General features: G+C 54.3%; 1 protein-coding gene across 1 annotated transcript in view; it reads left to right on the top strand.

The window, feature by feature from the left end:
• Nucleotides 1-27,443, top strand: part of NTN1 (netrin 1) — a 98,120-nt gene extending 70,677 nt beyond the window's left edge. The window contains exons 4-6 of the mRNA XM_032707009.1: nt 1,915-1,968; nt 17,850-17,924; nt 27,002-27,443. Of these exons, the coding sequence (XP_032562900.1) occupies nt 1,915-1,968; nt 17,850-17,924; nt 27,002-27,330 (458 nt within the window). The 3' untranslated portion in view covers nt 27,331-27,443. The remainder of the gene's footprint in view (nt 1-1,914; nt 1,969-17,849; nt 17,925-27,001) is intronic.
• Nucleotides 27,444-27,715: the final 272 nt, after the last annotated feature.

Genomic DNA, 27,715 nt, shown 5'->3' with positions numbered 1-27,715 from the left:
ATGGGTTTTGGTCACTTGAGATTCATTTTTCCCCATGTTGCAATGGGACAGCAAGAGCTCAGACTAGATGCTTATTTCCCCAAGACCTCCAGTCGTGGCTCCAGTCTGCACTGCAGCAAGTATGCACAAAGGTTTATCATTAGCCATTCCCCAGGGCCATGGCAAATCAGAGAGTAAATTGTTCCTTGCATCAGCTCCCTTGGGATTTGTTGCACTAAATAAAGACAAACACAGGATTTCAACATGACCCATCCAAGGGTTTGGAGCTGGGCTGTGCTCACACAGCTCTCGACCCTGCATGCTCAAGGCTGGTGTGAGCCTGGCAGGGCTGCCCTGCCTGGCCCTGCCACCTGACCACCACCCAGCACCCATGGGAGCAACTTACTTCTGTGTCACTGCAAAACATCCTTGCCCAGGGGCCAAAGCTTCTGCTAAAAACGCTTTCCAAGCCAGGCTCTGGCCTGGCCGTCAAGCCCACGTGCAGTTGTTGGGAGCTGGATCTGCACGTAGGACTCTAAAGCAATTCAAGTGAGGATATGAGCAACTCACAATTCCCTCATCCCAGAAAAACCCAAACCAGGACATTTTCATCCTTGAAAAATGTCAGTCAGCATATCCTACACGTGGGAGGGGATGGAGTTCACACATGTTTGATCTGTGTGTAGTGGGGGGCTCCATCCCTGCCCACGCTGCTCTCCCACTGCCACAGGCTCACTGCCGCTAGCAAGGGGCTGCCACCTTGCCTGCAAGGGCACAGTTACTCTCTGATTTACCACTGCTTACATTTTCCTTGTCCCAGAGACTTATAGCCATGCAAAAAACACCTCATGGGGAATGAATAAGACCCCAGTAGGGTCTGCACTGCAGGCAGGAGTACCCACCCAGCCTTTTGGGATGGTTGTGCTGGCTGTCCACGTGCTTCCTGACTATGCACCATGTCTTTCACATGGGCTATGCCTGTGTTTAATTTCATGAGAGTGAATGACTTAAAAAAATCATCTAATGCTAATTGGGCTGCACCCCTATGAGCTGCTGTCACCACAATGCAGACTGACCCCAGCAAACCCTGCCTTCGTGGCCAGGTGTGTTCCCAAGAGCACAAGTGGAAGGAAGTAAATGCTGACCCCCAGCTCATGCCTAAATTCCACTTTCAAACTGGGCTGGTAGGGAGTTCCCCCACCAGGATTACCAGGAATGCACAGAAATTGCATCATCATGCCCTGAATGTGTGAAGGATGTCTGTGATGAGAGCTATGTATGTGCTCTGGGAAAGGAGAGCATCCTGCAAAGCTGGGGCCATCCCTCCATCCACAGCCCATCCCTTGTATTTCAACAAACACAGCCAGGCGTGGGCATGAATATCCCGAATATTATGTGGTTTTTGCTCTGCAAAGCTGGTCCCAAATCAAAACCAGGGACCAGTGCATTGGTACCAGATATGTTTGTGTTTCCCTTAAATGTGTGAGGTAACTCTTGCATCCCTACAGAGGTGCAATGCTTTACCTGCACCCTCTCTCACAGGAGAGGAGTGCTCACACTGCCTCAGACGTGGGTGGAGACAGCACCTGGAAGGGACAACCCTGGGACAGGGAGAGGCAGCAGCATTCCCACTGCCTGCAAGGGCTGGGCACAGTGCAGCCTGCAACCACGAGCCAAAATGTTTTGTTAAAGAACCCCTTTCCCACACCCTCCAGGGAGGCCTGGCTCCCCAGTAGGTATGGTCCTGGTGCGCTGCTTTCTGGGGCTCTTGCAATGCTCCTTGCTGGAGGACATCGTTGGGAAACCCTCCGTGCTGGTAGGCACGGCTGGGGAGGGAACATGCAGTGTGTGCAGGGACCAGGCTCTCTGGGATTTGGAATAATTCCTCTTTCTTTTCTCTCCCCTCTGCTCCTGCCTCCTCGCTGTCCCGCCCAGAGATCCCCGCCGCGCCCCCCACCACGGCCGCCAGCAGCACGGAGGAGCCCGCAGGTACGTTCTCTCTTCTTTTGAAGCACTCTGATGCTAAAAGTCTTCTGAGCAACCCCCTCCCTTGAATGAAATTGCATTAAATACATAAATTCTGGTGTTCGTACCGGGACAAGTGGTTTCCTTTTACGCCCAAGTGTCTGAGTGTTCGAAACAGCTGTGCAGCATCCTGAGAGACGGGTGTTCCTCAGAGCATGTGGGAGTGTAGAGAAGGTGGAGAGAGGTTTTTCCAGAGGTTCTAAATCCATAAGCACACAGGGTGGAACCTAATGTGTGGTTCCACTCAATGTGGAACCAACACTTGGTGGAAAAGGGGTAAGGATTCAAAACCACCACTGGTTGATTATAAAGTTTCGTGGTTACCTTCTCAGAAGGATGAGAACAGTTCCAAGGAGATTTTCTGGTGGAGAAGGACTGGAGAACCAAAAATCCTCCAAAAGGGAAAAAATACGTAATCATTGCTTACTGCTGTATAGGAGCATTCTTGTTACATTCCTAGATCTGTGCATTCCTTGTGCCAAGCAATCTCAGGTGCTGATGTGACCTGTGTGTGTTATAACAATGTGTCTTACGTCTGGGACTGAGCAGGGGATGATGGCAGGAGCCAGAGAGTCCTGGGAAAGGGTGACTTGTCCCACTGCCTGCAGGTCCCTGGGGTATTTGAGCAGCGCCACAGCTGTGAAGGACACGAGGTGTAAAGGCTGTTTACTTTTGCCTCAGCAGTGTAGGAGGGTTCATAAATTTAGGACTTTGTACTAAAAGTGATGGATGTCACCTTGAATTGAACTCTGAGCCGAGGCTCGTCCCGTGGCAAGGGTTGTCACACGGGCTGTGTGTGTTGCTGTGTGCTCAGGAGCTCTCCCGGGGTGGGGAACCCAGGGAGCAAAGGGACAAGGTCTTAGGTCTCCATTGTCATGGCAAGGTAAATCCCAGGGTGTTCCATAGGACTGATTTAAAGGACAAGTCTTGCTACATGTAAATGCAGAAGCAGCAACTCTGTGTTTCAGTATCAGGCTGGTCTGGGCAAGAATGATCTTCCAGCCTTGGGTTGTGCCTGTTGTTTCCTGTGTGCTTCTGGAAGCGTTCCCTCTGAGCTGCAGGGCTGGAAGGAGCCTGAAGATGCACCAAGGGCTGCCCCAGGCAGCTCCCTCCAGCCCAGCCCTGCTGAGCAGCCCTTTGGGTGCTTTGCCTTAGACATTGGGTGCCAACATGAGGTGTGTTGTTTGGGGAGTCCCTACAAAACAAGGTGTTGGGTTATCAGGAACAGGGACCAACACACTCAACCTGAAGCCAAGCAGGAGCAGGTCTCCTCTTCCTTACAATGCTGTTTCCTGGCAATACCAGCCTCTGTTACCCAACTCCATCAGGAGAAATCTTCTTCCCCAGGTCCTCAGGAGCTCAATCGTATGCTATAGTGCAGCTCACCATCTTCTTTCAGCCACACAGAGTCCCTCCCCACAGCTCCTGTTAGCCCCTCTATCTTGTCCTGGCTGTAAGGGGACTTGGTGTGGGGATGTCCCCACCTTGGCCACCTGTGGGCTCCTTGCAGATACCAACACAGCTGGGGAAACAACTCCCCCACTGCCCTGGGCAAACACCAAGTGGGGCAGCTGCATTTGGCCATCCCAAATCCCCACATGCCACCTTGATTGGCCACAGCCCTTGCCAGTGCCTGCCCTGATGTGCTGTGGCAGTGTGACCTGCAGGAGCCCCAGGCTGCGAGTCACGGCCACCAGCTCAGCACCAGGCACTGTGTGGGGTGGGCTGGGGCAGGGCTGGGGCTGGTGCCCCCCTGGCCCCTCAGCGGGGTCAGGACAAGCACGGAGCCTGCAGCAATTGGACCCTTGAGCAGGACGAGGGGGTGCACAGCCCATTTTAGGCACAAAATGGGGACGTTTTGATGAGGAGCAGGTCCCTGTGCAACAAGTGGGGAGAGCCAGGTGCTCCCTGCCAGCCCTGCATCTCCCTGAATGCCAACAGGGATGGCTGCAGGGATCAGAGGCAGTTCGGTCAGGAGGTGCCCCTCACCTCAGACCAAGGCTTTGGGTAGGTGGTTGCAGGGTTTTCCAGCCTTTCTCCAAAGCCACCTTCTCTCCCTGGTGCTGCTGGCAGGGCACCCCCTGGTCCTGACCCCCCGCAGCCCCTGGCAGCAAACAGCTCCACTGGGGAAGGAGTGAGTCCCACAGCTCCCCACAACAGCATCCTTGCTGTGGGGAGAGGGGTTATTTAGGGATCTGCCCAAGCCCAACTGAGTTGCCATAAAGCCACTAACTGAGAACATCTCAGCAGGGTCAGAGGCACCTCCCTTCAGCAGAGGAACCCTTGCTGAGGCTGAGAGGAGGTTATCCATGGGGGCATCCTGACAGCCTGCGAGCCATGAGCAATGACTTGACAGCACCTCTTGGATCCCTGTGTCACTGGAGGGCTGGATCTCCCCACTCCCTGCCCAGAAGGGTGACCAGGGACCAACCCAGCTCACCAGGAGCCACTTGTCCTGCCTCCTCATGAAAGCTGAGCCAAGCTGAGCAATCTGATGGGCCCAGCACCCCATCATAATTCTACTCACAGTGATTTTATTGGACTTTTTAAGCACTGTTTTGTCCAAGGAGCTTGAACCCTCCACATTTCATGCCTTCCCCTTGAGGGGGAGCATCTGACAGTGCTGTGCCTTGGCAACCCTCAGCACCCCCCCATCCTGTAGAATTCTGCTGAACTTTGTGGGGGTTTTTAGCACATCCTTAAATCAGTGTGTCTGCAAGCCAGAGCTCCTGTGCTGTGGGAACAAAAGGGTTACAGAGATGGAGAAGGTAATTAGTGAGAGATTTTAGATGCAGCCAGTTCTGGGAGAGATGCTGCTTTATTTCCTTTGCTTGAAGCTGCAGGGGACAGAAAGCATCACCCTGGCCAAGAGCTGAGAGAGCATCACTCCACTGGGAGCCAACGAGGGGCACATTGCAGAAGACCATGGGCCAAACCTGGCCTTGGTACAAGGGGTGGGACAACATCAGCTTTGGTGTGGGGGGTCCTGCCTGGCTCTGCTTAGCTCTCAGAGGTCCCAATCAATTTGGGAAAACAGTCCAAAACTGAATTGTTTAGATGAAATGCATTCATACTCTCCCACTCCGGGAGATGGGAGGATGAGGAGGGGGTGCTCCTCACTTTTGCAGCCTTTCTGAGGCAAGAAGACCTCGTGCTACCACCCCGTCCTTCTCTGGTCCCATTCAGAGAGGCAGAAGGGCCCCAGTGAAAGGGCAAACAAAAATAATAGCGGGGGGTAAAGGTTTACAAACCTGCCACTCAGTCATTGTCTTATCTGAATCAAATCCAGATTGGCTTGGGAATGATTATCTGAGGTGGATGATTTTGGCTAGTGGGCTTAAATAAAACCAGGTGATTGGATTGATGCAACTTCACATGGTTTTCCCCTGGAAATCAGCCTCTGCAGCTTCAAAACCAGATATGGACTTTCCAAATGTCATTTGTGCCCTTTTGTTCCTGGCTGGTGAGGAAGAGGCTGGAAGCAAGTGCAGAAAAGGGGGAAACCCCCAGTCTTGGTGATCCCTGGGGGTCCCCCAGTGTGCACAGCTTGGCTGCAACTTGCAGCTTTCCCAGACTACAGAGGTGGGTACATGCCTTGATATCCAAATTTAGCCAGAATCCTCCCCCAAGAACCAGGAATGCGGAAAATTGGCCTCCCTGATGACCTGGAACTCCCATTTCAGCAGCATTTGCAGGTAGCCAAAGTATTCAAGCCCTAAAACAGGGTTGGTTTTCTTCTGTCTGAATGTCAGAAGCTTTAATCTTTGCCTGCCCCTGCCCAGATGAATTGAGGTGATGCAAGGCCACTCTCTGAGAGTCCCCTGCTCCCAGGTACACACCATCACTCCCAGGACAATCACAGGGTGAGCAGCAGGAATGGGCTCCTGTATCCCTCAGCAGAAGGGCAAAATGCAGATTTCAGAGGGTGGTCAGAGGCTCACAGTCTGTCTCCATAGATAGGCACGGAGGAAAAAGGGCTCCTTGGGGTCTGCTGCCACCAGCATCTGCAGCACCCCAGCAAAACCTCAGCAGGCACAGGTAGAGGATGAGTTAAATAAATCCCTTGCTCCCACCACATGTACAGGAGCTGTGCTTGAATTTCATGGCTTGGGCAGCTGGGAGAAATCTCCTTATCCCCAGCCTCCTAGCTAGCTTGTACCCCTGCATCCCCACGGGAACGTGCCTTTTTGGCTCCACAGCTCCACTCCAGGCAGATGAGCAGATCACTGTCCCCCTGCTCACAGCCCCATAAACACCGTGATCATCACTGCAGCAACAGCTTCAAGGCAAGAGTGACAGTAGGAAAGGATTAAATGTACCACAGCTCCTTTTAACGAGCTGCAGCAGCTGGAAACAAGGAGTCAACACCGTGTGAGCTGCCAGCTGCCTCCAGAACATCTGCGAGGGGTGCGAGGCTCGCTCGGAAAATGAGAGCGCGGGGACAGGAGCACAGCCAGGCTGAGCTTTCCTTTGGGATGGGAGCAGTGACCTGCCTCAGCCATCACCCAGCACTGGTGTGCAGTGAACAGGAGGGTGTGAACGTGTGTTGCCACTCGTGTCAGCACTCACAGGGTCTGGAGGGGGTCAGCAGCACCGGATCCAAGCACAGGGCACAGCACTGCTCCCTTCCTTCCCAAAGGGCTCCCGGGGGGGGAGCTGCCAGGGCACAGCCCTGCCTGCTCATCTGGGTGAGGATGGGATGGGGCATGGCCAGAGGGACCCTGTGGAGAGAAAAGCCACAGCACTTTGCTCTGAGGAAGCTCTAACAGCGACTGTCAGCTCTGTCTGTGGAGAGCTGGGCACATCCCACAGCCTGGGAATAAAGGTCTGCCCAGCTGCCTTCGGCACAATCGGAGGCAGAAACTGTCATTTCAGTCACCCTGGTGTAGATCTGGGCTCAGTCTGGGGGTCTCCAGCTTTGTACCCATCCAAATGAGGAATGAATTCAGCCCTGCATGGGTATTCTCTCGCCTGTCTCGGGCTGTAAGCGAGGTGATGGATTGACTGCATGATTGATTGACTGATTGATCGGCCAAAGCATCCAGCTCCCCCCTGAAAAGAGGTTTCTCATGGTGATCTGCAGTGAATGGCTGTGAGCACAATAGGGGTGAGGGGCTTCCAGAGAGGAAACTTCTGGTCACTTCAAAATATCTCAGAAAGTCTGGGGGAAAAAAAAAGCCAAAACAAACCCCATAAAACTGCTGAAATGCAGATAAGCCTCAGGCACAACTGCACTGTGCTCTTATCACCCCAGTGCAGGGCTTCCTGCACCCCCACATCCATTCATTCCTCCATCCCTGCATTTCTCCACTCCCAAATCCTTTCATTCCTCCATCCCTACACCCCTGAACCTGATTCCCTCTACCTCCAAATCCCTCCAGTCCTCCATCCCCTTGTTCTTTCATCCCCATATCCCTTCATCCATGCAACCCTTTATCCCCACATCCTTCCATTCCTTCATCCCCACATTCCTTCATCTCCATCTCCCTTCATTCCTCCATCCCTCCACCCTCAAACCCTCCATTCTTCCATCCCCATATTCTTTCATCCCCATATCCTTCCATCTCTGCAGCCCTTCATCCCCACATCCCTCCATCCCTCATCTCTCCATCCCTCATCTCTCCATCCCACATCTTTCCATCCCCCTCTCCCTTCATCCCCACATACCCAGCTCTGGACACTGCCTCAGGGACTGTCCTTCTGACCCCGGGGGTACCTGGGTGCCCACAAGCCCTGGGCACTGTAGCCAAGCCACGAGCTTCAAATCAAGGACTGCCCAGCTCAGCATCACCCTCAGACCCATTTGCAAAAACAGTGATGATGATTCTGAAGTGAAATGAACTGATTCTCTCCCCATAGGGGGACATTTCCAGATTCTGATTCCCCTTGGAGAAACAAAGCCCTTGTCCCCAGCACCAGCTCTCTGTTTCAAAGTGGGAAGTGTGATTTTCCCTGTTCTGGTTCCGCTCGGCTGGGAGCTGCTGTCAGGCAGGAATTTAGGGGGTGGCTGATGCTCTCGAGGACAGATGGCTCCCTATGAATGTATTTAATGGTGTTGTCAGTGGCTCTTGGCAGTTCTGCATCCCAGGGCACCCCTGGAGTTCAGGGAGCAGCACCCCTGGAGCTCGTCAGTGGATATGTTTGGAGTGGGGAAGCACTGGGTGTGGATGAAGCACTACCAGGGCTGGCACCCCCACGTGTCCTGGGGCTCAGTGCTGGGTTTGATCCTGTGGGAAGGGATAGAAAATGTGCTGCCAGCCCCGTGTGCTCCTGGGAGAGAGTGAGGAGGGTGGAGAGGAGGGGATGGATGAACCATAAAACTCGGTGTTGGTGTGGTGTTTTCTATTGTACTGTTTTCCAGTGGGTCACAGTGGGACTGTCCCCACTGTGTCACCAGCAGCCATAGCCTTCCTACTCACTCCCTTTATATCTGGGAAAATTGGGATGCTGATGAGGCCATGGCTGCTATGGGCACCCATGTCCCAAAACACCAGATATCACTCAGGCCATTCTCTCCTGTTCCCAAACTGGCAGCAGGCAGCTCAGGAGGCAGGGACCAAACTCACTCCGAGGCACAGTGGTGCTCGGGGGGTGTCTGGGGGTGATTCTCTCTCTGAACACCGTGACCAGGGTTCCCAGGGATGCACCAAAGGCACCCAAACCATGCCTGGAGCACGGCTGGAACTGGAGTGGCTGAGCATGGGGGGCCTGGCAAGGGCGGTTCCCCTGAGGTCATGGGCAGCCCTGGCCGCATCCTGCGGGTGCTGGGGGTCATGCTGGAGGGTCCAGTGGCCCCCAAGCCGCGCTGGGTGCTGGGGAGATGAGAAGGGGCTGCGGGCTCCTGCGAAGCCCTCGCTGCCGCTCCCCGCCCGCTCCAGGCGAGAGGCTTTAATCTAATTACATGCTTTATTTGCGCCAATTTGTTTTTCAATCAATCTTGCTCAGCCAGAAGAAAGGAGGCTACTGTGGGCTCATTTGCACCTTCTTGTTCCAAGGGAGAGGTTAATGGCAGTTATCCACTGGGATGCTGTGGTCTTGGCTCTCCCCCTGCGGGGCTGCCCAGCCGGGGGTTCGGGCAGCTTCTGCCTCAGCACCAGGCAGCAAGTCCCCAGTTTGGGCACGGAGCAGCCTGGATGCTGCCTGGGGATCTTTGGAACTGCAGGCAGGGCTCAGGATGCTCCTGCCAGGTGGTCCCAGGGAGTCCCAGAGCTGTCCTGCAGGAAAGGTTTTGTGTTTCTGTTTCTGGGGGCTTCAGGAGGGTCCCAGGGAAAGGTTAGGTCTGCAGAGTACCAAAACAAACAAACAAAAAAATAGTGGAAATAATTCCTGCCATTCCTCCTGCCCCACTGGGGCTGGTGCAGCTCATTGTGATCAGTACAGGGCAGGGTTGGCCTCAGTGCCCCACATACTCGTGCTGGTGCAAAGGTGCTCCTCAGCCTGCTTTGAAGGCCAGAAGATGCTCTGATGCCCAAGCAGGTGCCTCTGCCTTTGCAGACTGGTCACAGACCCTCTCCAAGGCTGGGTCTCAGCTGATGGGACAAACCCCTGCCAGCTCCTGGGGACTGCTGCTCCAAGGCTGCCCTGAGCCAGCTCAGGGGGTGACCAAGGACAGACAGCAAAGTCTCACAGCTGTGTGGTTAAATGCAAGGCTGTACCAAAGGCTTGCTGTGCACCAGGAATTTGCACAGTCCCTCTGTGAGCAGATCCAGACCCCTGGAATCCCTGTCCACAGGCTCAGGTAGGGACTGCTTCAAACCTGGGGACAATTAGGTAGACAACACAACATGTGTGACTTGAGCAGCCCAGTCCCAGCTCATCCCAGGTCCAAGGCTTGGAAAAGATGCGTCTCCCCATTCCAGCTCCTGGCTGTGCTGGAGAGATGGCCAAGGCCACCAGCCAGAGGCACTGGCTGTCCTGCAGCAGGCCCAGGATGAAGGGCACTGATTTGCACATCATATTTGCAAAGGGCATCATGCTCAGCAGCTGGGTCCTCACCAGGTGGGGGGAGAGGAGCCAGTGTAGTCATAACAGACCTCCTGCTCCATCCAATGGCTGGACAAGGGTGCAGGAGAAGTGATCCCACTGCTAAAGTGAATAACCTGGGAGGGATTCTCTGCCCCAAGTTTGCTTTTTTATTAAAGCTTCTTTATATTAAAGCAGCCAGCTCTGAGACAAAGACTCCCACTGGAGTCCAGCCCAAATTAGGTCACAGCATCGATCCCTCGCAGGCCGTGTGTGCTCTGCGAGCCAGACACATTGCAGTCCCTGCTGCTTGGCCCACAGGGAGGATCCCATCCATATTCCTTGGACAAGGAGAGGGCCACTCCAGAGCATCCCCTCCCTCAGGATGTGTGGGCAGCAAAGGCCAAGAGCTGGAAGCTTGGAGCAAGCAGAGCTGGCACTCTCCAAAATGACTCTAACAGTCGTTCACTGAGACTGAGGGAGGAGATGTTAAAATAATTCTTTGGGATGGAAGCAAGGGGCAGCCTCAGTGCTGTGGGAAGCAAAACAGGATTTCATGGTCATCTGGGGAAATCTCCAGAGGTCTAAGAGCCAAAGGCATCCCTGCCATAACTGCTACAGGCCAAACCCTGGCACAGGGTCATCCTCTCCTGTTCCAGTGCTGGGTGGTTGTGGATGCATTTTATCTTGTGTTGCCTGGGAGTTAAACTGCCTTTGGGATGCCCTGAGACAGCTTCCAGAAATGTTTTCATGCCCAGTTTGAGCACACTGAGCACCCAGCTGAGCCCCTGCTCAATCACAGAGCAGAGACATGATGTTGCTGCCCCTGCCCTTCCCAAACAAAAACTGGCTCCCCCCCCCACACCCCTTCTGCTCCTTGTGCTGTTCCTCCATGTCCCCAGCCACAAGCTGAAGATGTGGGATTGCTGCCTGTAAGAAGGGCTGGAAATTAATTCCCAGAGTCTGAATAGCCTGGAGGAGCACTCAGTTCTGTGGGGAAGGGGCAGCAGGAAGCTCTGCAGACCAGTGGAGCCATAGGCTGCCGTACACGGTGTCCTGTATGTCCCACAGGACTAAGGCTGCAGCAGTTCTTTGGAGCACCTGGAATAGTTTTGTAGTTGTTGGATGGGCTCATGGAACCACACCAGGGCTTTGGTTGAGAGCACTGCTGGCTCAGCTGCGGGATCTGGGCATGGACACAGCCAAGAGCTGGGATTCCCTGACTCCTGATGAAGGGAGGGATCATTTGGGTCCATCTTCAGCATCACTGTGATACCAGAGCTCACAAAAATACACCTTCCTCTCCTTCTTGTGCAGATTCTGCAGCACAGAAACATAAATCACATCCCCTAGGTGGGGGCAGACACCCTCCCCAACTGTTAGAAAACCAGAAGCAGCAGCACAGCTGGAGCACGGTTTGGATATACCTGCAGAGAGGTTTAGGTGTTGTGCACTGGCATTTCCAAACACAGTTTTGGATATACCTGCAGAGAGGTTTAGGTGTTGTGCACTGGCATTTCCAAACACAGTTTTGGATATACCTGCAGAGAGGTTTAGGTGTTGTGCACTGGCATTTCCAAACACAGTTTTGGATATACCTGCAGAGAGGTTTAGGTGTTGTGCACTGGCATTTCCAAACAGTTTTGGATATACCTGCAGAGAGGTTTAGGTGTTGTGCACTGACATTTCCAAGCATACATTTGCCCAGAGCTGGTGGGGACCTGGATGCTGCTGTGTTTCCTCTGTGACAAGGGGCAGCTCATGCACCAGCCCTGTGTGGGGATTTCTGACCAGTAATGCTGGGGAAGGAAGAGAAAAGGGCAGAGAGATGAGAGCTGCTCACCACCACAGTCCCCTTGCATTACAGCAAGTAAAAACAGCCCCACTGATATGCACTGTCCCACTCTGGGGGTATTTGGGACCCCAGGCAGGCCCTACTGCATTTCCTCAGTCCTGCTCTCTCCAGTTATAGAATCATGGATGCAGGATTTAATAACTGGCCCTGCACCTTTATTTAGTGGCTCAGTATGGTTGCACATCCTACCCATGGACTACAGGAGATGGGGGCACCCAGGCCCCCCCTCCAGAGCCCCAGGAGGAAGCACAGCCCCCGGGGAGAGAAGGCAGGAAAATGCCCTTCACCCTGAAACACTGAGGTCAGACCATCAAGGCTGGGGCTCCCCTTCTAAGCCACAACACCTCCACTCTGGATCGCAGCCCACAAAGGCATTTAGGGCCCTACCTGGGGGAAATCAATAAGAATTTAGCTGCATAAATTGGGATTAGAAATCTGAATCCCCTCGGGGATCTAAGCCTTATATCTGCATTTCGAGTTAGGTACCCAGGCCAAGAAATGTGGCTTTAATCGTTCTATCATGTCAGAATCAAGGGGCCTTTAATTTCCGTTACCGACATGTGGCTTTCACAGGGGCTTAGAGCTCATTTTGGAACTGCAAGCGCAGCAAGAGGCGCCTCGTGCAGCGTCTTCTCAGGAACAACACTCAGCACCCCCAGCTCTGCTGCCAGCACCTCCATCCTGCCCAACCCCGGGAGCATCAGCACTCAGAGTCACACAGTACTCTGGGTTGGGAGGGACTCACAAGGATCACAGAGTCCCAACTCTTAAATAAACGGCCTCTGGGAGGAACGTGGTGCGTTAGCAAAGCATGGGGTGACCAGGGGGCCCAGCATCCCACAGCTCCCAGTCTGGTGGGAGCAACCCTAGCCCTGCTCAAACCAACCCCAAAAGGAAGATGTTTAAAAATACAATAAAAAAAATTTCAAATTTAAAAAAAAAAATAAAAAAGGCAAAACAAAGAAGGTGTTTAGCTGTGAAAACTCTTTGCTCAGCCAGAGAATTAGTTATATCAAGGGGATGGGCTGAGCTGCAAAGCTGCTGAAGGCTGTGCTGACACTTTTTACTAAGCTGCGACGGACACGAAACAGCCGCCCGCCACCTGCTCCCTCTGCGAACAAGTAGCGCCAAACGCCTCTTCCCAGATCCCCTCCCACTCTGTTTATCCGGGAATCGCAGAAAGCTGGTGCTTTCCCGCAGGGAAGGGCGCTCCCGGCCCCGGGGAGCCGGCAGGGAGGAGCAGGATGTCACCGCGCCGGGAGGCAGTGATGAAGGAAAAAAAAAAAAAGCACTAAGGTCTAGTTGTGCTTTGGGTTTGAGCCTCTGAAACGGGGATTTGCTCTGAAATATTTGTGCAGCTGAGCAAACTCGGGGCGGAAAGCGCCGGGAGCAGGGGAGGAGGGTGCTTGGATATCAGCGTTTCGTTTCTCCTGCACCGCGGTGCTGTAGCCAGGGGGGTTTGGGTCCTTCAGAAGGGGGGTGGCTGGGTCAGATTAAGGCTAGGAGCAGCTCAGAGAGGTCTCAGGTCCTGCCCAGGGCCAGGCAGGCTGAGAGGACAGGTCTGCCTGGAGGAGGAGCAGGGCAGGGCAGCAGCAGGGTGAGCACCAACCCTTGTTCTGCACCCCCGTGTGCAGGGGACGTTTGTAGAGCACAGTGGGCAGAGAGCTGGGCCTGACCCCACCCACCCCTCTTGGTGCCCCCACATCCCACCTACAGCACCTGGCTGAGCAGGACCTGGACACCAACAACCCCATGCTTCAGGTACCAGGTTGTTCCCCACCCCAAAGAGGCTTCAGCTCTTCAGGCAGCTCCCTTAATCTTCAGCCTGACCTTCTGGCCGGACTCTGGCATCACCTTCCACGGGCAGGTTACCTCAGGCTGATCCTCTGCAGCCTCCTGGAGAGGGGCAAGAGGGACCTGCAGGACAGCAAGCCCCTGGAATAGCCAAGCAACACATCTTGAGACTCCAGAGGTTTGTAACAGAACCATTTGGGAACAAATTTTGCAAGAGTCTCAGATGGTTTGTACCTCCTGTGCACACCCACGAGTCACTGGAACGGCTGTTAGAGCACCCTGGGCTCCACATCCACCCTCTCCTCCCCTTTCAGCCAGCTGATCCTTCCTCCCATCCCTTCCCCAGCTCCACTATCACTTTCCATCAGGGAGCAGCAGCTCAGCAAACCTTCCCTAGAGCCCAAATGCTGAAGTGTCCCTTGGTGGATGAGAGCAGGGTCTGTCCCAGGCGTTGGGCAGCACTGAAATAACATCCTGCAGCATCTCTTCCACACACTTTCCCTAAGCAAGAGTCATCTCTCAGCATTACCCCATGCACACAGCAGTGCTTCCCAGCCAAACTGGCTCAGTGCTTGGCTCTGGGAAATCTCATTTGCCCTCCCAAAGAGGTCCCACAGAACCTCCAAGTCACCCAGGAGGCAGGAGAGCTCTCCACATCGGAGACAAAGGAAATGAACCGGGGCAAATCCCCCACCCACGGAAACCAGCCCTGGCATCTGGTGATTCACTGTGATTTACACCAGCTGGCTCTGGCCACAGAGAGTTCAATTCAAACCAGCTGAGGCTCTGGCACAGCCTGTGGGGCTGGGGAAAGAGAGAAGAGAAGGCAGGACAGGGTTGTGTCAGTCAAAACAGGGTCAGATCTGGCTGTAGGTGGGTGTCTTGAGCTCCAGATTTTCGCCCTGGGAGCAAGCAGAGGTGTGGGGATGGGGTGCTGTGAAGATAGGGTGCTGTCCTACAGCATGTGTGGGGTAGCTGGTTGGTGCCCAATCACCCCACAGGCTCCCTGTCTGGGAAACAGCACCAGGATGGGTTTCCAGCAGGTCTGGAATCTCAGGCAGTGTGGAATTATCACAGCAGTGGTGCAAGGACTGGGAAGCTCAGATGTGGTTAGTGATGTTCCTGTGGGGAGAGGTTGCTGAGGTGACTTGGGGTTGTTCTTGTCAGTGGTCTGGACTGAAGTGCAGAGCAATGGTTTCTGTCTGATTGCTGTTTCTTGGGGTGGATCCCAAAGCAGTGCAGTTGGGCTGGAGGAGGATCTGCTCCAGGTGGGCTCTATCAGCCCGCAGATCCAGGGGCTGAGCTGTGGAGGTGGGAGCTGCTGTCCACCCCACTAGTGCTCAGAGCCAGCTGCTTGCCAGCATCTGTCTGACTTGGCCAGGACAGGAGGGATGTGCAGCCAGAGCTCCCAGGCTTGTCCCTGCTCAGCTGCTCCCTCTCCACCTGCCCCTGTAGCAGAGCAGCTGCTGCCCAGGGGCTGAGGGGTAACAGCAGCAGTGAATATCCACAGAGCTCCAGGATTTCTGTGCCAGGGGAGAACCATCACCATGTTTATCATAACCATGCTGGTGTCCTGAGAACATCCACAGCTGAGCAGAATGGTGCCAGAAACCTGTAGGAGCTGCAATGGCCTGTCTGTCCCTTGTCATCCCCTGCTCCACCGAGCAGCTGAGGGGAAGCCTCTCTGGGCTGTCAGGTCACTGCATGCACATTTAGTTCCCCTATAGACTTTTCTTGCAAAGTTTATGGCCAGGAACATCTTACCAGTGTGTTGGATCAGGAATATTTCTGTTCCCCCAGCTCAGGGACACCGGGCAGTCACGCCCCACCTGCCACATAGGCATGGCTGACACTTTGCTAGCGAATCTCCATCATCTGAACTGCAGTTTTTATGGAATATCCACTCCTTTCTCAGTGCATTTCAAGTTTTACTCGATGTTGAGAGTCATGTTAGATGAGAAAAGCAAATGGAATCAGATGCTGGAAACCCTCAGTCATCAGCTCAGCTCCTGGATTTTGAGGGGCTTTGGCTGGGTTGTAGCTGTGCAGAGACCTCAGCTGGGACTCCTGGAGGAGGAAGGGGCCTTGCTTCAAATCATAGCTTTGGTTTTGGCCCTGACTGGGTTATGCTGAAAGATGAAGCCATGTATTCCTGTGGATGCTCTCCTGAGGAGTGGGAACAGCAGGCAGAGACGGGGCAGGAGGAGGGTGCTGAGCTGGGGGACTCTTCATGGCCATGTTGAGAGGGCTGGGGCACACATGGATCAGAGGTGTTGGTACTGAGGTGGTACCTGATGATCTTGGCAAGTGTGAGTGTCCAGCTCCTCAAGTTTCCTTCACTTGTTAGTTCCTCCACTCAAACTTTTCAGCTGCTGCTTGGCTCAGGCTGGGTTTGGCTCTGCTGCCAGAGGGATCTGGCAGAGTTGGATCTGTGCTCCATGAGACCTCCTGGAGCATCTCCTCTCCACCTGACAAAGCTCCCCATGGTTCTGAACTCACCTCCCACTCCAGGGACACCTCCTGTACTGGGGCTGGTGAGCTGAGAGGGTGCAGAGCACTCAGTGCACCACATCTGCCCTCCTTGCCTGGGCTGGCTCTGGGCATCCACCACTGGAGATCACCTCCTCCAGCATGGCCCTGTCCCAAAGCTGGCTTCATACCATGGCCCCTGTGTGCACAGCAGAGCTGCAAACAGAGTTATGGCCAGGAAATGCTGCCACTGCTATGGCTGTGCAGCCACTTCCAAGCTCCGTGCCTCAGTTTCCCCTCCCAGCCTGCTTAGTGCCAGTGACCCTGGGAAGGAACTGCTTCTTGCAAGGGCTTTTGCAGCACACAAGGAATGAGGCCTCAAGCCCTGCTGAGGCTGTGGCATGTGCCACCCTGGAGTGTGACACAGCCTTGCTGACGGGGGACAGGGAAGATGCTGCACAGCTTGTCCCCCAGGGTTTCATGTCATGGTACTGGAGAGGAGGGGGCGTTGCCTGGGCAAGTGTGTTCTGGTCTGGCACTGCCCACGTGGGCTGGGGCAGGATATGGGCACCTGGCATGCACTGGGATACCAGCAGCATTCCCATCCTTCCCTGCATCCCCACCCTGCTCAGAGAGCCCTGGGGCCCTGCTGGGGCACTTCAGTTTTCACACCTGGGCTCCATGGGTGGCTGTGCAGGGATGGTGGGCAGTTGGGACAGTGGAGGTGTCTCAGGGCTGTCACTGTACCAGACATGTCCCATTTTTTCCCAAATAAGGGCATTCTGTGTGTTGGGAGCCTCTCTCCAGCACCTGTGGGTGCTGAGGAGACATGAGATGTGCACAGGCAGCACATCCTTGAGCCCACCCCGATTGAGCCCAGTCCGATTCTGGGAGCTGGCATGGGGTGGCACATCTCCAGCTGTGGCGCCACTGGAATGTTCCCAGCAGTGGCTGGAGGGCACCAACATCCCACATTCCATATCCCACATCCCACATCCCTCACCGGAGTAGGTCCCTGGGGAGCAGCAGCTCCCGGGGCAGGGCTCAGCATCCCTGCAGCCACCCGTGCCCGTGGCCGGGCTCCAGCCCTGGTGGCAGTGCCAGGAGGCCGTGCCAGCCCTCCTGCCTGCCGCCGCTCCGGCCCCTGCGCCGCCCGGGCACGGCCGGCGTGTCCCAGCAGTGGGGGCCCATTAGAAATGAAATGTTCCTACTGGGGCATTTTATTTGCACACTTCAGTAGAGTGGACACCAAAAGGCTTTGCTAATGCTTCATGGGCTGCTAATTTCCTCTCTGACCCGCATTGTCGGAGGGTGACCCCAGCCCGAATCTCTCGGCAATGAATGCCAAAGGCTGACACTGGTCCGGGTTAGGGGTGACAATGGGGCCTCTGTGGGCTCCGGGCAGGCTCCAGTTGGGAGCTGGAGAACAGGGAGAATTTGTGTGGCTCTCAAAAGCTCTGGGTGGCACAATAAGGGAGGCCCCCGGGGTCTCCCAGGAAGACAGAGGCGGCCCAGGGAAGCCGGGCTGGGGGAGGCGGGCGGGAGGATGGTTTCCTTTGTGAGCAGCTTTCTTTAGAAAGGAAGGGTTTTCTGAATGCCCCCTTAGACGACCCAATCGGGGCCTGGCAGATGGATATCACAGGCACGCTGCTTATTCATGGCAGGCTGCAGCTTTGAGCCGTCCCCCCTTCCCCCAGCCCTTTATTCATTTTAAGGCTAATTTGTTTTGTTAATGTTTTCTTGCCCTCCCCCTCTCTCCGTGCAGATTGTGACTCATACTGCAAAGCCTCCAAGGGGAAACTGAAGATCAACATGAAGAAGTACTGTAAGAAAGACTATGGTGAGTCCTCCCTCTCAGCGCTGCTTCCCAGGGATGAGAGGTGGCAAAGGGATGCAGAGGAGGAGCATCCCCCTCTGGGGTGTCCCCAGGCCCTCCCAGCCCAGGGAAAGGCTGCTGGCTGTGTCCCAGCCACAGCCACGGGCAGCCCAGCTCTCCCTGTGCTGGGTCACGTGCAGTTTTGGGAATGATTTTTGGCAGGTTTGGAGAGGAAGCCCTGGGCAGCAATGCTTGGTGGAGAAAGTGATGCAGTGTGTTTCTTGGGAATTTGGGATGAGGACACTATGGACCCTGATTAGGGGATTGTCTTAGAGTCTGTAGAGAAACTCATATTTTCCAGGTGTTTTCAGTGTCTTCTTGGTTACAATGACACTATGTCCCCTCTCTTTATAAGGTGCAGCAGTTTTCAAAAAATATGCTTTGCCATGGGGATGAGCAGAAAGTAGCTCCCTGTCACCCAGATCCATCCCCCTTAAATCCCAGGACAGTTCAGAAGGTGGTGCAGCCCTGGGACGAGCCAGGGACACTGCGGAATCCTTGCTGGTGCCCAAGGTCCTGAGAATCCTTCCACAGCTCTGCCCTGCAGCAGTGGCTTGGAGCAGGCACATCCCAAGCTCTCTGCTCCTGGGATTATTTTTAATGTGGGTCCATTCCCAACATGGTCACCAGTGGGTCCATGCAGTGTCCATGCAGGACATGTCCAGGGTGACCCCAGCAGGAGCTTCTCTCCTCCTTGGCTCAGACATCACCCACTGGCAGGTGGGGAGGGATGGCTCTGCTCTGTCCCTCCTTTGCCAGCCATGCCAACGCTGCTGGGATGAGCTGAGTGTCAGGAATAGGACCAACCTGGAAAAATCTCCTTAAATACAGATGCTGTGTGCCAGGGGATGGTTAGAAATGCAGCTAAACTTGTGGAGGCGTTGGAAATTATCTCCTCCCTCCACGGACTGTAGAGGGGGGAGCAAAGTGTCTGGAGGAAGGACCAACTTGGTTTGACCCAGGGATGGGGAGTGGGCCTAGCTCAAAGCTGAGCCTTCACACATGCAAAATCCAGGGAATATGAGAGGCTGCAGGGTTTAGCATCTGTCCAGTGCCTGCCAGTCCTTCCCTCCACAGTGGAGGAATACATAAAAGATATCTAATATCTGTATCTAGATATAAATACATGCATGTGCATTTATGTATCTATGTATATATATTTCCACCAAACTATCAAGCAGAAGCATCGCATTCCATCTACATGAAAACACCCAGGAGTGGAGATACCTCCTCCCTCCTTCAAACACACAGCAGCAACTCAGCATGTCTGGGAAGTGTTTGCAAGAGTAGAACGAATTCCCATTTAACAGCCCATCCCTGGACAAGGCGCTTCCCAGCAGGGCTGGCTGAGGGATGCTCCACACGGGCTTTGTGCTCTGATACTTCCCCGTGAGCTCAGGGGAGGGGAAAAAGGCCTTGGAGGCAAATCTTTTATTTGCATTCCCATTTATTCTTCCTTTATCCACATGGCAAAATGGTTGTGCAGCAGAGAGTATCCCTTGGCAAGGGTGAGGTGCCAGGGCTGGGGTGCAGTTGTGGTCCCCATCCAGCAAGGCTGTGCCGAGGTCTGGTCGTGCTCGTAGGAGCTGCTGGAGGTTCAGCACGTGTTGGGAAGGTCCAAGGAATGCCTTTTCCCTTGGATAAAAGGGTTTAATGGCACTTGGGAAAGTCGCTGCTAAAAGGTTATTAAGGTGATATATGGGGTTATTAAAGAGGGGAGTAGAGCTGAGCCCCAGGCCACTAAAGCCATGGCTTCTCCAGCATGTCTTGAGAACTGAGCTCACACTGGAGCATTTGCCCTCTGAAGAGGGGAGAAAACAGTTGCTTGACTGCAGGAAACTCAGACTTGTCATGATCCAAGTCAGCCCCAGGGGTTGGGAGAATGGAAGGGAGGACAAAAAGGCAAGTGCATCCCCCTCAGAGCATGTTTCCAGCCAAGCAGTGACACCTTTCCCTGTGCTCTTGGGGAGAGGATTGGGAGGTTTTGGTGGTGGCAGCACTTGGGTTTTACTGGAGGGGCAACCCTGGTGTGTTTTTGCTCCTTGGCTTGTCCAGTGTCACCAGGGGGTGTTGGGGGTTCAGCTGAAAGCTCACACTTGGTTTTGTTTGAGGCTGGGGAGATGAGAACGGCTCAAGAGCTTTTTTGGGCAGGAGATACCCCTGGAGCCATGAAAAGGGGAGAGATACCCCCAGAGCAGTGATTAGGGGAGCTGGAAAGAGCTTTTCTCTTTTATCCCACAGCAGCACTTCTGCAGCTTCACCAGTGAGCCAAAACCCTTTGCTGGTTTGGGTGAGCGAGTGCAGGAACTGGGGTGCTCCCAGCCGAGCCCTCCTGAATCTGGAGGGGTCCCCAACACCCCCAACCAGCCCCACAGCCACAGCAAATTTGCTTTTCCAAGGGCAAACCAGCCTGGCGAGGCTGCAGGGTGAGCGGTGCCGTGCCGGGGCAGTCCAGGCTTTCACCGGGGTGAGGGAGGGAAGAAAGGGATGAAAAGGTGCAGGGAGGGATAATAAAGACTTTGGGACTGACACCCCAGCAGGAAGCCAATTAGGAGGCTCTTTTCCTCACCGTTCTGCTGCCATCGCTGTGCTGAATGTCCTAAAAGGCCCTAATTAGCTTGAACAGAGTTACTTCTCCCGCGGGCTCAATCGGGAGCTATCATCCGCCCGCGCTCCTCAATGGGGCTTTTTAGCTCCCCGCTTCATTCAGCCATTCAAAGGGGATATTTTCCCTTATTTATTTTTCTTATCTGTTTGTTTTTGTTGGGTTTGTGGGTTTTTTTTCTTTTTATTTTAAATTGGGCTTTTTCCCTGCGAGATGGGTTTTGGTGCAAATATTTGGAGTGAAACAGGACGCGGGGAGGGCGGGCTGGGAGATTCGGAGAGGGGGGAAGGCAAGAAGAGAAGCAGAAAAGCTTTTTCTGGGTTTACTTTGGCTGCGTGGGGGAGTGCAGGGTCACCCAGCTCCCAGAAATCCAGGGGTAGAGGAGGGGTTTCATTGGGTTGGGGTCACTTAAATTAGCCTGGGGAAGCAGAGGGGATCCCTGCTGAACCCAGTGAGGGTGGAGATTCCCCCGTGGCCCAAAAGGAGAAGGGATTATTTGATTAGAGCAGGTGCTGCTGATCCAGGTGTTGTGGGAGCATCCTTTACTCACTTGGGTGCTGCCATTTCATCCTGTCCTTTGGGGCTTTTCCCACTCTCTGTGTGACTGTGGCTCATCCAAGTGGCTGTGATAAAGGAAACCTGAAGCTTTTAAACCTCATTTCCCCCCTGATTCTGAGCCCCCTGTGCTGTACCAGGGCCTGATCCTGCCCAGGTGATCCCAGAGCGTTGTGCTGGGTCCTGTGTCTACAGCCCAGCATCAGGGAGAGGATGGGGGTGAGGAACAGGATCCTCATCTGAAAGGTGAGATCATCTGCTCACTTTGCCCTTTCTTGGAAAAAAAAGTGAAGAAAAAAAATCCTTCCTTTCACGGAGCCTTCACTTAGTCACCCCCTTTGTCGAGAGGAGCTTGGCAGGGGCTGCTGGAAAAAAGGAAAAACGTGTTTTCAAAAGGCAGCTTGCAAAGAGGGAGGGGGGAGAAAAAACCCTGAATCCACAGGAAAACACGAGGCATGGGGGAAGCACCATCCCGGGTGCTCACAGACCCTTCCACTGCCCGGGAAGGTGGAGAAATCCCATTCCTGGAGCAGGGAAGCACCGAGCAATCCCTCCTGTAGCCACTTGCTGAGGGAGTGACCGGGGCAGTGAGGGACTCCCAGCACCACGGGGAGGGGCTGTGCCTGGCCAGGGCACACCCAGGCCGGCCGGGATTAGGAGTCATAAATCTCCAATATTAAACCAGTAGGAAATTGGCAACTGGAGCGAGGCAAAGCCACCGCCAAATAAATTAAAAATTAAAAAATAAGGGGAGAAAAATCTCATTTTAACTCTTTGCTCCAGCGAGGAGCCAGCCCTTTACATTCCCAAACCCAGATGGTGTCAGGGTCACCTTTAGCTGCTGGGTTGGAATAAAATCCACATGAGCTCTGCTCTGCTTGTGCAGTGAGATGGGAGCCAAGCCTTTGGAAAGCCCCATCTCAGGCTGGGACACCTGAACCCCAAGCACCCACTTCCACCAGTCCATATTAAACACCTACTTCCATCAGTCCATATTAAAGACCCTCCTGTTCTCCCAGCAAACTGCTCTGCTCCCACTGCCACCCCCAGGCCCGTGGAATCTTCCCCAGGGGCCAGCACAGCGATGCTCCCAGTCTCTGGAAGCTCCAATGGACAGGCCAGTGCATAGGATATACATGATATTCTGTGTGTCCACAATAGGATGCACAGGTTGGGCCCTGCAGCCCAGCCCTAGGTCAGCCTTGGCAGGGGAAACCTCGAAAGCAGGAGATTTATCACAAACCCCAAAAGCAAACCCAAAAATTTAAATAATTAATTTTTTTCCCAGCCTCACTCTTTTCATGGCAATCCCAGGATTTTTGGGCCCCTGACTCATGGTCTCTGAATGCTGTGAGGAGCTGCTTTGCTTTAAGCCTTGTGCAGCTGCCCTCAGACATGTTGTTTGGAGGGTTTGGGTTGGGTTTTGTTTTTATTAACATCAAGACATCCACCCTTCTGCTTTCATCTCCAGCATCCAGCCCTTGGGTCTTTCTTGTGGCTGGAGGCTCCCTGCCAAGCCTCCAGGAGCCAGGCAGCATCCTGAGCCCCTGAGCTGAGCTCCAGGGAATGCAGGAGGGGAGCAGGGACACTCCATCCCCTCCCACAGCTCAGGGGCCACTCGACCACCTTTTTCTTCCAAAGCAGCATAACGTGGTGAGACTTGTAAGGCACCATCCAGGCAGGATTTGTGGTCCAGGAGCACCAGTGTAGGGTGGGATGTGGTTCATGGGGTGGCTCTGTGTGCTCACCAGGTCCCCCAGCTCTCCGTGCCCATTGCTGGCTGGGGCTCCTTTGGGGCTGGCAGGGAGCAGAACAGTGAACCTGGAGAACAATCCCTGGAGCTGTGGGGGTGTCTGGGGTGCAGCAGCCCCAGATTGCCTGCAGGGCTCAGCTCCCCACTGTTTGCAAAGCTCAGGGACAAGCCACAGGCAGCCCCAAGGCTCTGCCAGGCTTGGAGCCCGCACTGGGGCCCATCCTCACTGGAAACCAGTGTCACCAGCCTGCACTGGGGCCCATCCTCACTGGAAACCAGTGTCACCAGCCCCAGCTGGAGCAGCAGCACTGTGAAAGCTGCAGTTTGTTTGATTTTGTGCTCCTGCTCCAGGTCACCACCCACTCCCAGGGCATCGTGGCCAGGGGAGCACCATCTCCCCAGTGGTGAATAACCATCATCCCCTATTGCATCCTTTCATCTGGCTGCCCCATGGATGTTTCAGGGATGTTTTTCCAGGGATATGGTGACAGGGACAGTCTTGGTAACAGGGGTTCAGTGGGAGAGCAAAGTGAGAGCAGCTCACCACGGCACAGACAAAGCCAAGCTTTGCCCTAGGAAATGGCAGGTAAGGACAACACCAAGCACTGAAACCAGCTTTGGGAGAGGGGGGGCACAGCTGAGCCCCCTCCAAATAATGAAGGGTCTGAAACCTTCTCTTTCATGAGAAACGAGAGTCTAAATCCCTGGGGATTCACTCAGGGGAGCCAGCTTAGGTACCTCCTGGTACCTTTCTGTACCTCTGCACGTCTTTGGGAGACGCTGGAGAAGCTGGTCCCACTCCACCACTGGAACACCCCGGCAAGGCACTGCTAAACCTGAACTCCAAAACCAGGCTCAGGGGGAACTGCATGTCCTGGATGTGAAGTTATGGGCAGAAAACGGGCTGTCAGGGGAGGCAGCTGCAGCCACACCAGCCAAGCCTTCCTCAAAGCTTTCACTCCTTCCACTTCATTAATAAAAGGGGAAAAAAATAAGAGACGGGGGCCTTGACATCAAAAAAAATACAGACTGTGTGTTTTAGAGCAGAGTTTCCTGTAACCACCTCTCTCCGGTTCCTTTTCATTCATTTTCTCCATTTTGTCAGTGTGGACACAAGGCAGGTCAAAGGTTTAAGCTTTTTTGGAAAGATTTGTTTCCAAAAAAATAAAAATTGGCTAATCTTCACATTTTGTTACCTTCACACCAGACAGGGAAATACACGGTCAGAGCTTAGGGTTGTTTTTTTTCCTTTTTTTTCCCCTTTTTTTCTTTTTCTTTTTTTTTTTTTTTAATGAAAGCATCTGGCCTCCATGACATGCTCTGAAAAAAAATACCCCATATATTTTGCAACGTGTTAAAAAGCTGTGCTGGGCTGCAGAGCTCTGCTTCCTCCCAGAGCCTGGGATCAGTTGGCACGGTGTGTTTTTATAGAGGGGGTGATTCTCCTCCATCTCTAACCCAGTGGGGGGAAATTGGGTTGTTAAAAGGCAAATGAGAGAGTTTTGCCTGGTTTTTTTGGGGGGTTTCTTCTCCTGCTGTTAATTTATAGAAGCAGGATTGGCCCTGCTTGGGCCTGGCCAGACAGCTGAGACAGGCAGGTGGATGGGCAGGAGGTTATAGCTCCCAGGGCACGGGGGAAGAGTGGGAAAAAGGGAAAAGCTCAAAGATTTAGTCAAAAAGCACTTTATAGTTGGGCTGCACCAGCCTGCACGGAGCCCCTGCCTGCTCTCCCAGCCAGGGCTGGAGTCACCACCCGGGTTTTTGCCTCTGTCTCTGCTGCTGGGGACACTCAGCAACAGTCAGCAACCCTAGGAGGGCTGGGTAGTCACTGCCTGGTGAGGATATTTTCCTGGAAGCTGACTTTTGGTGAGGAGGAATGTGTTCAGACTCCCTGGAGGATGCGATCCCAGCTGATTGCAGCTCCCGTCCTTACCTGCCACCCCTGCACTGTGAGGAACTGCTGTCAGGAGGAAGCCCACTGGTGCAGCAGGAGCTTGTATCTCCTCTTCCTCACCGTGCTGTGGGGGCCAAACGCTCCCCTTCCCATGTGGGTCTCTTTCCTTCCCTTTGATTTAAACCCAAGTCAGGGTTAAACCCAAGGATGTCACCTGAGGAGGGCACAGCAGCACTTGTAGGGATGGCCAGGAGACATGGATGTCGTCCAGCATGGGTGAGGTGTCCAAGGAGGAGGAGGAAGAGGAGGAGGAAGGCTGGCAGAAGTCACCATTGTCTGCTTGGGGCCATCTGGGCTGCAGGACAAAACCATGGTGGCTGCAGGGGCTTCTGAACTCACTCGTGAGCAGAGCCCTCCCTTGGAGCATCCAGGTGTCCAGCACCATCCCAGCTCTGCAGCACCTTTGTGGACAACCTTGTAGAGAGCCCTCTCCCACCCCAGTGGTGGCTGAGCCCCCTCTCCTCTCTGTCCCTGTTGGGACCCTGGGCCACCACTCCTGCCCAGCTGCTGGTGGCTGCAGGGATAATGTCACGTAGGAACCGTGTTTCAGGAAAGAGCAAGAGGTGCAGTGCTGGAGGGCTGAGCCCTCCCCAGGCTTTCTCAGCCCACAGGGCAACAGGGGAGGTTACACAGCATCAGCCACAGGCTTGGAAAACATCATCACCTTGCTTATGGATCACAGTTGTGCTCCCATGTCAGTCCTCCTTCGGGAGTTTGTGATCTCCCGGTTCTCTGCCAGGCTGCTCCACACTAAGTTATCCCCTTGAAGCCCAAGGCTGCTGTTCAGCACCTGCAGAGGTGCTCCAGTGACTGCCAGAGCCAGAAGTAAAGTTGGACACTGCCACTGACCTCTCCTTGTGATCACTGAGCCCCACCCTCAGTCCTTCTTCGGTGCTTTTTCCAGCAATGGCTTTTTCCACAGCAAGACATGGAGAACCTTGACTGAGGAACATCTCCTGGAAACATCTGACCAGGGATCCTCCCCGTTTCCAAATCCATCCATAGGTCTGAACCTGCTCAGTGTCCTGGTCCAAGGCCAGGGTCTCATGAGGAGCTCCCTCCTTGCACTGCCCCTGAGCAGATGTGCTGGACCCCCACACAGGTCTTTCCTACCTCCAGATTCCAAGTGCTTGGAGATAAGGACCAGTCCCAGTGTTTTGCTCCAGACTGGGGCTCATCTTCTCTTAAAACCTGGGGCTGCCTGAGGGTCCTGGTGCAGAAGTACCAAGTTGCCCATCCAGTGAGGAGAGGAGAGCAGAGGGGCTGGAGGGTTCCTGCAGAAACACATCCTCTGGAGAGGAGAGCAGAGGGGCTGGAGGGTTCCTGCAGAAACACATCCTCTGGCTGAAGCATGAGCTGCTCTCTGGACATGTGGATTGGAAAGAATATTCATCCCATGTCCTAGGACTGCAGCCTGGGGCTTTAGCACTGCCCCCTACAACACCTCGTGAATGGGGCTCTGCCCTGTGCTCAGGCCACCCCCGAGGCTGGAGGCACCAGCTGTCCCAGGGTTTGAATTCTCTCTGTGCTTGTGGCTTCAAGGGAAAAGACAGGTCCAGTGTACACGAATCCACCTGTTTTTTTTAAGATTTTCTGATCACTTTAAGAGTTAACAGGTGCTGGGGCAGATGTTGCTGCACCAACATCCCCAGGAGCTGCTCTGTGCTTGTTTCACAACTATGCCCTGGGAGATGCTGGTCCTCCCTAGGACACAGAGGAGGACAAGCAGCCTGCTCCCTGCCACTGCTCTGGATAGCCCTGTGTCATTCCCAGGGCTGCCAGCACAAGGAATGCCATGGTTCTTGCTGTTACAGCCACTCCTGCAGCCCCTGTGGGCCTTGGGTTACCACATCCATTCTCCCTGGGAACCGAGGGCTGTGTGTGGCAGCAGAACTGGAGAGCATCTCCCAAGTCTGTGGTGGCCTTAGAACCTTTGCTGAGACCCTCAGATGCCAGAACTGGCTGCTCTTGCTCGTGGTTGGTGGCCTGGGGACAGGGTCAGTTTTGGGGCACCCACCACCCTTGTCCGCTGCCACCCCCAGCCCGGGCTGCGGAGATAAAACCCTTCTTCCTCACACAGCCCATTTAGGTAAGACCTGAAATTCATTTTCTTCTCACCAGCTCAGACGGTAACATCTTTTCCTCTCTTGCCTCCTGTGTTGTTTTTTTTCCAGCTGTTCAGATCCACATCCTGAAAGCGGAAAAAAATGCCGACTGGTGGAAGTTCACGGTCAACATCATCTCCGTCTACAAACAAGGGAGCAACCGGATACGGCGCGGAGACCAGACCCTGTGGATCCACTCCAAGGACATAGCGTGCAAGTGCCCCAAAATCAAGCCCATGAAGAAGTATTTGCTGCTGGGCAACAACGAGGACTCTCCTGACCAGAGCGGCATCATTGCGGACAAAACCAGCCTGGTGATCCAGTGGCGGGATACGTGGGCCCGGCGGCTCAGGAAGTTCCAGCAGCGGGAGAAGAAGGGGAAGTGTAAGAAAGCCTAAAAGGAGGAGAAGGCCACGGAGGGCGCGGGAGGGAGAGACTGACTGTGCATGCTGCTTTGTGTAGAGCTGGGGCGGGCAGGGACCGGCGACGGGGACGCGCCGCCGGGGCGGGCTGGGGGGACGGGAGGGGGATCGCGGCCGTGGGGCTGTCGGGATTGCACCTCGTGTTCCGGGGGAAAACAAAACTTAAACCCAACAAAAACAACCGTGCACATGGACACAAACCAAGAGGAGTGTGGGTGTGGCACCCAGTGCCCCCCCCACGCTTCTTCCTGCCCCCCATTGCCGAAGAACTCAGAGACACCAAACTGCCTTCCAGCTGCTAACATCTGCTGCTTCCAAAGCACGGCATGGGAACATCAGACCTGTAAGAAACTAATCAACA

Source organism: Chiroxiphia lanceolata, chromosome 19, assembly GCF_009829145.1.
Source record: "Chiroxiphia lanceolata isolate bChiLan1 chromosome 19, bChiLan1.pri, whole genome shotgun sequence".
Classification (NCBI taxonomy): domain Eukaryota; kingdom Metazoa; phylum Chordata; class Aves; order Passeriformes; family Pipridae; genus Chiroxiphia; species Chiroxiphia lanceolata.
Note: the sequence above shows the minus strand (reverse complement) of the source record. Positions and strands in the feature narration are given on the sequence as shown.